This window comes from Macrobrachium rosenbergii, chromosome 13 (assembly GCF_040412425.1).
Source record: "Macrobrachium rosenbergii isolate ZJJX-2024 chromosome 13, ASM4041242v1, whole genome shotgun sequence".
Classification (NCBI taxonomy): Eukaryota; Metazoa; Arthropoda; class Malacostraca; order Decapoda; family Palaemonidae; genus Macrobrachium; species Macrobrachium rosenbergii.
Genome location: NC_089753.1, coordinates 25644453 through 25656412, shown reverse-complemented (window position 1 = coordinate 25656412; position 11960 = coordinate 25644453). Strand labels below are relative to the sequence as shown.

General features: G+C 38.3%; 1 protein-coding gene across 1 annotated transcript in view; it reads right to left on the bottom strand.

Moving 5' to 3' along the window:
- LOC136845059 (brain acid soluble protein 1-like) overlaps positions 1-10365 on the bottom strand; it is a 29975-nt gene extending 19610 nt beyond the window's left edge. The window contains exon 1 of the mRNA XM_067114864.1: positions 10230-10365. Within this exon, the coding sequence (XP_066970965.1) occupies positions 10230-10243 (14 nt within the window). The 5' untranslated portion in view covers positions 10244-10365. The remainder of the gene's footprint in view (positions 1-10229) is intronic.
- Positions 10366-11960: the final 1595 nt, after the last annotated feature.

Here is an 11960-nt window from a genome sequence, read left to right as displayed (position 1 = left end):
TTACAGATGGGTCCCTTACACAATGAGATTTGGAATACCGTCAGATGCCTGACCTGTTGAATGTCGTTTTATGTAAATGGATGTTTAAGTGGAATGGGGATTTAGAATTCTGTTAAACGTGTGGTTTGTAAAATGGAGTAGCCCTCGGCGCATGATGTTGGGAAACAAAATAGACTCAATAACATAGCTTACAGCTGAACATTCAAGATATCCCAGAGCCAACGGTAATTCTATATAATTTCACCTTAAAAAACTGTACCTTACACTAATCATTCAATTGAAGACACTTATCTACAAAATGCCTATGTCTATAAAGGAAGCCTCGCAAGAAACCCATCATTCCTCACACCGTTTGACTGTGTAGGTCTCCTTGGGAACATTGTGCAACTGAGACCTCAGAAGTTCAAGCGAAGATGCAATGCATTCCTACCCTAAAGCAACTCTCCTTGTATTTTGATAATTTATGTACATATTTATCTATTTCTTTATTAATTTGTTAATTTGTTTTTTTCATATTTAGTAACTGATCTCTTCTTTCTGTATTTCCTATCGCCTTCTGTTACTTCTTTCAAATGAACGCCATATTCTTTGGAAGCCTGAATTTCAAGTCAGTGGCACCTTTGGTGGGCTTGTTCTGTATATTGAATAGAGTTCATGTTCTGAATAATAGTAGAGTGGGAGCGCTGTCGTATGTGTGATTTGTGAAATACAGCAAAGTTTTGTATCTCTAGAATGAAAGTACGTTTAAATGGGATGTGTTTTTGAAGTTCCTCAAAATACTGGAGATTACAGTCGAATATCTGATCTGTGAAGTAACATATCAAACGTTTGCTTTTTTAAGGACTCCATAAAAAAATTACTCTCGACTGAAGTATTTTTAGGAACGTCCAGAATGTCACCAAATCTATGATTTATGACGTGAAAGTGACTAAACGTTTATTAAAAAAAAAAAAAAAAAAAAGGACGTTCAATTGAAACGCATACCAGTGTGTCCAAAATGCTGAATATTTTACAGCAGTCGAATGCCTAATCAGATCTGTCAAAAGAGGACATTGAAAATAGGAAAGTGCTTATCAAAAGCATACTGTAACAGAGCGCACAGCACAGCCAAAGGCAAAATAAAACGAGCAAGGGGGTGTTGTTTCAAAGGCCAATTCCGACCACTACTACTGCTGATCTGACCAAGGGCCTTTGCTTGATGCTCAGTCTCTGAACTAACGGGACTCCAATGCTCCTTGACATTCAGCAGTTTTTGCCCGTTTGTGTCGACACAGTTACCCAAGGCATCAGGTACAAAGAAAGGATTGTGGTTTATTGGACACTACGTAGATTGATTGCCTGTAATTTGAATGGGGCCTGATTTCATGGGGTCAGTACAGAGACTGGGTTATTTCTCAAGGTGTTTTTTTGCTCTAGTTGTTGAGATTTTAGGTTTATTTCAAATGCTACCAAGAATTTACTCGCGCACATTCATCTTTCCAAATGCAGTGGCAAGGACAAATACATTCTCAGTGTGGAGGATGGTGATTTTGCCTCTTAATGGTAAAGGTACCGAGACAGCTGCCGACAGAGGTAGACAAGGACTTCCACAGCCTGGTAGTGAATGGTATGTTAAACATATCAAACCAGTTGGCTAAACCTCGCAATCAGGACGTTCAGAAAAATTCCGTTATGTTGGAAGGTCGCTTTAAGCTTGAATGCATCCTGAGACCTCTTTGATTGTCTAGAAATAGGACAGCCTTGGAAATAATGGAGGCTAAGGCTTGACTTGAATAGACGTCAACTCTTAGCTTCTTACCACCAGAAAGTACTTTTTGTTGATCCATTTGTCAGCCTGATTACGCAGAAAGTTATGTGTGGATTTCTACAAAAATTTCACCAGAGGTGGCCCCTGTGACTAGCAACAAATGATTAAATTTTGGGAAAGATGGGAGTAGACTGTTAGGGGGGACGAGCTTAATTTTTTGGAAGTGTTGTTCAGTCTGCCCTAACAGAATCCCCGTCAGTATTTGAAGGTCTCACTATTACTTTATACTGTGTTGTGTTCTTTCACCTGTTCACTGCCTCATGTTCTTTCTGTTTTTATTCTTAGAGACTGTCCACACTACAGTGAAACATCTGATAAACACGTCAGCAACTTATTGCATACATAACACAGACATGCTGAAAACAAATCAACCGCCGTTCAGATCTCATGATGCTCTGGTTATAACTACCAGTAAGTCGTTTACTTGTATTCAGCTTGTTTTTATGATATGTATGAGATAAGTTGCCGACGTATGTTTATGACACGTTTGACAAGTCATGCAGGAACGTAAGAAAAAATAAACATTTCCTCTGTAGCACTTCAGCCTCTCCTCACTCCTATGCCTGGTTACTGTGCTCAGTTATTCAACGCAGGTTAGATTATGTGGTCCTTTCTTGTTTTCACTCCATGAAAACTTGATGGAGTTCTGCAGGTTAGAATGTGTGGTCCTCGCTTGTTTTCACTCCCTGAAAACCTAATGGAGTTCTGCAGGTTAGATTATATGGTCCTCTCTTGTTTTCACTCCCTAAAAACCTAATGGAGTTCTGCAGGTTAGATTATGTGGTCCTCTCTTGTTTTCACTCTCTGAAAACCTAATGGAGTTCTGCAGGTTAGATTATATGGTCCTCTCTTGTTTTCACTCCCTGAAAACCTAATGGAGTTCTGCAGGTTAGATTATATGTTCCTCTCTTGTTTTCACTCTCTGAAAACCTAGTGGAGTTCTGCAGGTTAGATTATGTGATCCTCTCTTGTTTTCACTCCCAGAAACCTAATGGAGTTCTGCAGGTTAGATTATATGGTCCTCTCTTGTTTTCACTCTCAGAAAACCTAATGGAGTTCTGTAGGTTAGATTGTGTGGTCCTCTCTTGTTTTCATTCCCAGAAAACCTGACGGAGTTCTGTACCCATTAGGAAGCGACATTTTAGTGCGTAACCTTGAGACCTGCACAGGTCCAGTTTTTAGGAACCTGTCAGCCGCAGCGTCTCACAGTTAGGGTAGTTTTTTGTCGGGGAATTTGGTTACATTACTCTGCTGCAGACTTTCGTCTCTGCTTTGGATGTTGTTTGTTCGATACCATTCCTCATTTCTGTTTGTTGAATGTTCTGCCTTGCTAAAGGGACTGTTTGATTTTGACATGGATGCTCAAGAAAATTTCTTCGGTTCGTTCTCTTCTTCTTCACGTGTCTTTTGATATTCATTGAATACTTTAAGCAACTCGAAGAGAATGATGCAAGTGACTCAGTTACGTTACGGTTGTTTTTTTTTTTTTTATTTCCAGTTCTGGTAACTGTCATTTGAGAGTTTGATCTTTAATTTTTTTTTACAGCCAGGTGTGGTAGATGTCATTGTACAGCCTTGACATCATAACAATTTTAAGTGCGCTTGCGGCTTCTCTCTCTCTCTCTCTCTCTCTCTCTCTCTCTCTCTCTCTCTCTCTCTCTCTCTCTCTCTCTCTCTCTCTCTCTCTTACACGAACCTTAGGTATATTTAGCATTTTATGCAATGATGTTATATAAACGAAATGCGTATATTTCTTTACTTGTGTGTCACAAAAATACTACTAAAACATCACAAAATCTTAAAATTGCTGTTATTTTTGGCGCGACAGGTACACCAGGTTTGTACTATACAGAAACATTATCATTAGCGTATTTTCATATAGAGATAACCAAGTTTTCTTGATCAGAATGCTTATAGTTGTTATCAGTCGACTCTTTAAAGTATGACATGAGTATATCTGGCAAATGTTGCATTTTGGCCATTTTCAATCACTCAGTATTCATATAGATTCGAGAATATTTGACCATATATTGACCATTTCGAATCATGCCGTGTTCTTGTTGATTACTGATGTCTGACCATTTCAAAACATGCAGTGTTCACACTGATTCATGCAACTGTTTTTTATATATCCTTTTTTTTAGCAGTTTTGACCATAATTAGTTCATGCAGTGGCTAAATTAGTTCATGCAGATTGTACCCATACCTGTCGTGCATTTTATGTTGATTCATGCAATTGCTTAAGGTCCTTTGCAGCGTTCCTTCGGCCCCTAGCTGCAACCTCTTTCGTTCCTTTTGTTCTACCTCCTTTCATATTCTTTTTCTCCCATCTTACTTTCCTCAGCCCTCTCCTAACAACTGATTCATAGTGCAACTGAGAGGTTTTTTTCCTGTTACACCTTTCAGACCTCCTACTCTCAGTTTCCGGTTCAGCGCTGAATGACCTCATTGGTCCCAGTGCTTGGCCTTTGGCCAAAATTCTATATTCACTTCAATTCAATTCAAGCAATTTTGATCATTTGAAATCATAAAGCGTTTGAGTCGTGCTGTTTTGATGATTTTAAAAGACACATCGCGTATGCTAATTCATGCAGGTTTGTCTGCTTGAAATGACGGAGTTTTTGATCATTTTAACTCGTGCAGGGAATTATTAATTATGATTCGTGCTGTTTTGTCTAATTTCAAATCCTGTAGCGTTTGCAACATTCATTCCCCACAATGTTTGGCTCATGCAATTTGTGACACATTGCAATGATTGTGTTGTTATGCAGTTTTAGCCATTTGCAGTAATGCGGTGTCATTGCAAAATAGTGCAATTTTGTCTGTTTCCAGTTATTCTGTGTTAATGTTGAATTCTCCTCCAATGTTAATGTTGAATTCTCCTCCAATGTTAATGTTGAATTCTCCTCCAATGTTAATGTTGAATTCTCCTCCAATGTTAATGTTGAATCATTCTCGTCCAATATTAATCTTAAATTATTCTCCTCCAATGTTAATGTTATTATTCTCTTCCAATGTTAATGTTGAATTATTCTCCTTCAGTGTTAATGTTGAATTATTCGCCTCCAGTGTTAATGATGAATTATTCTCCAATGTTAATGCTGAATTCTCCTCCAATGTTAATGTTGAATTATTCTCCTTCAGTGTTAATGTTGAATTATTCGCCTCCAGTGTTAATGATGAATTATTCTCCAATGTTAATGTTGAATTCTCCTCCAATGTTAATGTTGAATTATTCTCCTTCAGTGTTAATGATTGAACTATTCTCCTCCAATGTTTGTGCAAGTTCCTGTGCCTCTGAACATTATAAGTCATGCAGTGTTAATGTTAGTTTCTACCTTGTTTAGCTCTTGAAAGTCCTGCATCGTATGTTGATTTATGCATTGGCTAAATTGTTTCATGCAGGTTTCTTACCCAGGTAAGTCATGCATTCTATGTTGATTCATGCAATTTTGACCATTGTAATCCATGAATTGCCAAAAGATTCATGCTGCTTCGGTGGTCTCATGCTGATTCATGCAGTTAGGCTTAAAACATGCGATTTTTACTATTTCGAATCATGCGGTTTTGACCGTTATGTCTCAAACAGTTTTTAATAATTTCTGGTTTTGTATCATGCAGTTTTGAGATTTGACAGATTAAGTTTTCACCATTTCAAAGCATGCAGTTGTTGAACTGTTTTGTATCATGCTGTTTTGACCGCTGTGATTCATGCAGTTTTGACTGTTTTGAATTCCCCAAAGATAATAATTGAAAAATATAAAGTTCTGTACATGCAATTCAGGAGTCTACTTTCAATTTCCAATAAAGTCTTAAACCTTTCTTGGGCGATATTGTAATGCATAAAACAAGTTATGACTCATAATTCAAGAACAGATCTGATGTAACACAAAGAAGTCATGCGATGTATCCCACCCGTCATGCAATGTTAAATCAGATTTTCCCGGTGCACTTTGAGCGATTACATACTTCTGGTGTGTGTCATGCAACGTTTGCAATGTTGTTTGCCATGCGGCGTGTGCATTTGCAAGGAATGTTGTTTCATGAATAATGTCACGCGGATTAGGATTTTACCTAGTTGCCCGAGAGGTATGTTGTTTAGTATGTACGTTATTATTATTATTATTATTATTATTATTATTATTATTATTATTATTATTATTATTATTATTATTATTATTATTATTAATCAAAATGGTCTCATTTTAATGTGAAATAAAGTTGAAAGTGGATGAAATGCCAATATATGGAAAAAAATGTAAATTAAAAACTTGACAGTAATAGTCATCGTAGTGTATTTAGAAACGATATAGTAACAGGTATCGTAGTTTGTTTAGAAACGATACATAACAGGTATCGTAATTTATTTAGAAACGATATGGTAACCGGTATCGTAGTTTGTTTAGAAACGATACAGTAACAGGTATCGTAATTTATTTAGAAACGATACAGTAACAGGTATCGTAGCTTGTTTAGAAACGATACAGTAACAGGTATCGTGGTTTATTTAGGAACGATACAGTAACAGGTATCGCAGTTTGTTAAGAAACTATATAATGGTTATCGTAGTTTATATAGAAACGATACAGCAACAGTTATCGTAGCTTGTTTAGAAACGGTACGGTAACAGTTATCGTAATTTATTGAGCAGCCGTACGGTAACAAGTATCGCAACTTTTATCCTCACAAGGCCACTGAGACTCAGTACGATTGTTAAATTAATTGATCAGATACTCTAAATAGCCTATCTCTTGCGTACAGTGCTCCTTCTTATGCATGCAACAATGCCATTTGCACAAGTGAAGATGCAATTCCTGAACTCCTGATGTCAGGCAACTGCTTGCAATCTGGTTTCTGTTAATTGTTGTATATAAATAGGTTTCGAAATATCACGAGGTTTGTCTTCAACCTTATGCAACATGCTGCAGGCGTTTTGTAATGTTTAGATGTTTTTGCTTTTTAATTGGACTTGTGGGGTGGGGGGCCGTTGGAAGGTGGTTATGTTGGGAGAGCTGGTTAAAGTCGTGGGTGTGGCCGCCCACAGGATGTTCAGGAAAACATTTATTTTTGCATTTATTTATTTTTTTTAAGGGACGGGAGACAATTTATGTTGCTCGAGAATAAAGGTTTTGGAGTCAGTGGTTCAATCTCTTCATGGTCGTTTTGCTGGCGCGCGTACGCGTCTCCGTATAAAGAGAAACTTTCTCTCTCTCTCTCTCTCTCTCTCTCTCTCTCTCTCTCTCTCTCTCTTTCTTGCTAGATAAACAGATAAATAGACGAAAGAGAAGGAGAAAAGGGAATTAAGACTCATGTTCAGAAAAGAGGTCACTCAGAATAGGAAAAGCAAGTTCTTTAACCTCTGACCTAACCTTCTTAGCCTTTCCTCCTCCTCCTCCTCCTCCTCCTCCTCCTCCTCCTCCTCCTCCTCCTCCTCCTCCTCCTCCTCCTCCTCCTCCTCCTCCTCCTCCTCCTCCTCCTCTGTCTTGTTGCACGCCCACGCAAACCACTTCACGTTCGTGCCAGAGGATTGGCAAAAGTTGAACCTGCGCTCATAAGGCGGTCAAACTCACGCTTGTGATGCTACCTGTTACTTTTCCTTTCCTCCCTGATAAACCTACACACACACACACACATATATATATATATATATATATATATATATATATATATATATATATATATATATATATATATATATATATATATATATATATATATATATATATATATACTAAGTAATGAACACGAGAAGGTGTTTCACAAAAATATATTTCTGACTCACATCGGGATCGAACCGCAGTCTCCCAAATAAAAGGTCTGTGTGGGTCAGTTGGTAGCGCACTTTCCTTTCAGTTGAGAGATCCGGGTTCGATCCCGGTGCGAGTCAGAAATTTATTGTATAGAGGTGTATGCATGCATACATGTAAAGTATAGATTTATTTACACAGTTAAGTTTGCTGATTCACTTGTGTGTGTATAGCTTTTAATTTTTGCTTGCACTGAAATTACCTTCGAAAATAGATCTATCTTTCAGTGGTCTCGGTATAATGCTGTATGAGCAGCGGCCCATGAAACTTTAACCACGGCCCAGTGGTGGCCTGGCCTTTATAGTTGCCAGGTCTGCATGATTATGGCTAAATTCAACCTTAAATAAAATAAAAACTACTGAGGCTAGAGGACTGCAGTTTGATATGTTTGATGGCTGGAGGGTGGATGATCAACATACCAATTTGCAACCCTCTAGCCTCAGTAGTTTTGAAGATCTAAGGGCGGGCAGAAAAAGTGCGGACGGGCAGACAAAGCCCGCACAATAGTTTTCTTTTCAAAAAACTGAAATGGTTTCATGTAATTATCAGTAGATTCAGCCAGTAAACGAACGTAATGTTCAGTAGATTCGGCCAGTAAACGGATGTAACTACCAATATCAGTAATTCTGAGTAGATTCAGTAAACGAACGTAATGCAGTAGATTCGGCCAGTAAACGAACGTAATTCTCAGTAGATTCAGCCTGTAAATGAACATATTTCTCAGTAGATTCAGCCAGTAAACTAATATATTTCTCAGTAGATTCAGCCAGTAAACGAATATAACTCTCAGTTGATTCAGCCAGTAAACGATTGTAATTCTCAGTAGATTCAGCCAATAAACGAATGTAATCCTCGGCAGATTCAGCCAGTAAACGGACGTAATGCTCAGTAGATTCAGCCAGTAAACGAATGTTATTCTCAGTAGACTCAGCCAGTAAATGAACGTAATGCTCAGTAGATTCAGCCAGTAAACGAACGTAACTCTCAGTAGATTCACCAAGTAAAGGAAGGTAATGCTCTGTAGATTGAGTCAGTAAGCGAATGTAATTCCCATTAGATTCGGCCAGTAAATGAACGTAATTCTCAGTAGGTTCAGCCAGTGAACGAATGTGATTCTCAGTAGATTCAACCAGTAAACGAATATAACTCTCAGTAGATTCAGCCATTAAACGAACGTAATTCTGAGTAGATTCAGTCAGTAAACGAACGTAATGCAGTAGATTCAGCCAGTAAACAAATATAATTAATAGATTAAGCCAGTCAGCTGATGTAATTCTCAGTAGTTTCAGCGGGAACCCCACAACTTCTTCAGTAGTAGCGAGCCAATTGACAGAGTCAGCCGAGGAAACTCCCTGAGTGGACAGTCTACTTCGAAAGGGAAAGTGGAGAGAGAGATGTTTGAGAAAAACGAAAGTTATTAATCGAGAGAGAGATTTTCTCTTACGGTTCCACTTTCGTTGACTTTTCTTTTCTGCTGCGTGCATCTTTATTCACCTTCACTTGTGTGTGTGTGTGTGTGTGTGTATAGGCATCAAATGTGTGTCAGATCCCAAAACCAGAAGTGACGAAAAATCTCTTGTTAGTATGAAAGTTGCCTTACACCTCTCTCTCTCTCTCTCTCTCTCTCTCTCTCTCTCTCTCTCTCTCTCTCTCTCTCTCTCTCTAAGCCCCTTTCGTTCCATGCCCGCCATTGTTGTTCATTTCCTGTTCTCAAGTTGTTGAGAGATACCGTCTCTAACTGGTAGAAATTTATGCCCTTGAAGCAGGTAACTTCCGTTCGGATGAAAATTTTCTCCTTAAGTTTTGGAGGACCAAATGGATTTTATATATACACACACACACACACACACACATTATATATATATATATATATATATATATATATATATATATATATATATATATATATATATAAAACTTAAGTGGCGTTTCAAGAATTTTAACACTTTGTTTTATATAAGTTTACATCAAGTTTATATCATAAATATATATATATATATATATATATATTTATATATAATATATATATATATATATATATATATATATATATATATATAAATGTATACATAAATATATATATATATATATATATATATATATATATATATATATATAAATGTATACATAAATAAATATATATATATATATATATATATATATATATATATATATATATATAAATATATATATATATATATATATATATATATATATATATATATATATAATTTATATATATACATACAAACACAAAAGATTAAAACTCCACTCTCGGCCCATTGGAATAAATACCTCACTGGCACACATAGAAACTCAGAAACCGAACCAAGTCCAGAAATGAACACAGGCCCGAGCGTATTCATTCCACTTCATTTTCGGTATTGAGGACAAAACTTCGACTTTTACAAAAGCAAGGAAGCGGGCCACCGCCACCTGTCACTAGATGTTCCCTAATTTTGAGGACGGGAGATGGGAAACTTGATATTAACACTGCCAGGGGATATCATAGCCCCCTTTATGTATAAAGAGTTGATATTTGAAATTTAAATAGTAAGGGAAGGGGGTTGGGGGTGATACTAAATGTCGAAATAGTGTCGAATGAGAGTACTCACGTCGTTAGCCTCATAGCTGCTGCGTGAATTGTATCCTTTCCTCGCTGGAGACCCGAAGAATGAGTCGAGACACTCGCCAGCACTGCTTTATATACACTGGCCTTCAACCAACGGCATGACCTAACACCCCGTTCTCTTTCGCTTGACGCCCCCCCCACCCCACCCCCACCCCCTCCCCAACATCCTCCATCTCAACCCCTTTCCTCCTCCCCCATCTCCATCACTACCCCGCCCCCCCCCATTCACTATCCACTCCAGCGGTTGCCTACATCCCGAGAGTTTCCCTGAACAAATTGGCTTTTTGAGCAGTCTGCCTGTCAGTTCGTAGACTCTGTACAGTACATCACCCGTTCGATTCCTCCTTTTCCTCGGTTCAGATGCTGTTCAAATTGTTGGCTTCGGTATTCTTTAACAAGAAGCTGTTTCCCTTAACAGAGAGTGTTTCCAAGAAATTAGGGATATTGATCTTTACATGAGAAATTTGTGCAAGGTGTCTGTGCGTGAAGTTCTCTGCACTGGGGGTCCATAGGCGATTAGAAATTTTGCAGTATGTGCCCATGCGCAAATGTGTACGTCTGGGATGTTTTTCTTTATATGTTCTGATATGACAGGTTTTCCTGATGCCTCGATGCTACTTGTGCTTGAATTTTATCTCTCTCTCTCTCTCTCTCTCTCTCTCTCTCTCTCTCTCTCTCTCTCTCTCTCTCTCTCTCTCTCTCTCTCTTAGACTTTCCTGTTTTGTAATCCCAAAATAATATCTTAGACATTCTCTCTCTCTCTCTCTCTCTCTCTCTCTCTTTTGGACTTTCCTGTCATGCAATCCTAAAATACTATCTTAGACATCTCTCTCTCTCTCTCTCTCTCTCTCTCTCTCTCTCTCTCTCTCTCTCTCTCTCTCTCTCTTGGACTTTCCTGTCATGCAATCTTAAAATACTATCTTAGACATTCTCTCTCTCTCTCTCTCTCTCTCTCTTTGGACTTTCCTGTCATCTCTCCTAAAATACTATCTTAGACATCCTCTCTAGTCCTAAAATACTATATCTTCTCTCTCTCTCTCTCTCTCTCTCTCTCTCTCTCTCTCTTGGACTTTCCTGTCATGCAATCTTAAAATACTATCTTAGACATCTCTCTCTCTCTCTCTCTCTCTCTCTCTCTCTCTCTCTCTCTCTCTTTTGGACTTTCCTGTCATGTAGTCCTAAAATACTATCTTAGACATCCTCTCTCTCTCTCTCTCTCTCTCTCTCTCTCTCTCTCTCTCTCTCTCTCTCTCTCTCTCTCTCTCTCTCTCTTGGACTTTCCTGTCATGCAATCTTAAAATACTATCTTAGACATTCTCTCTCTCTCTCTCTCTCAAGATGACTTCCTTCCCATTTGGCGAAAGTAAATTGGAATGGGGCTGCTAGCCCATTGCCCTCTCCACCCCTCCTCTCCCATAATGGGACAACCTTCTTCCCGGCAGTGACGTAAGAGAAATACCTCAATATCTGTTCCAGTGGATTTAGGGATATTGAGGGGAGGTTGAGTAACAAAAGCGCAAGAAAAGAAAGTAGGACACAAGTGAAAAATAGATCTATCTTTTGGTGGTCTCGGCATAATACTGTATGAGCCGCGGCCCATGAAACTTTAACCACGCCCCGGTGGTGGCATATCCCATATCGTTGCCAGAAGCACGATTATGGCTAATCCTAACCTTAGATAAAATAAAAACTACTGAGACTAGAGGGCTGCAGT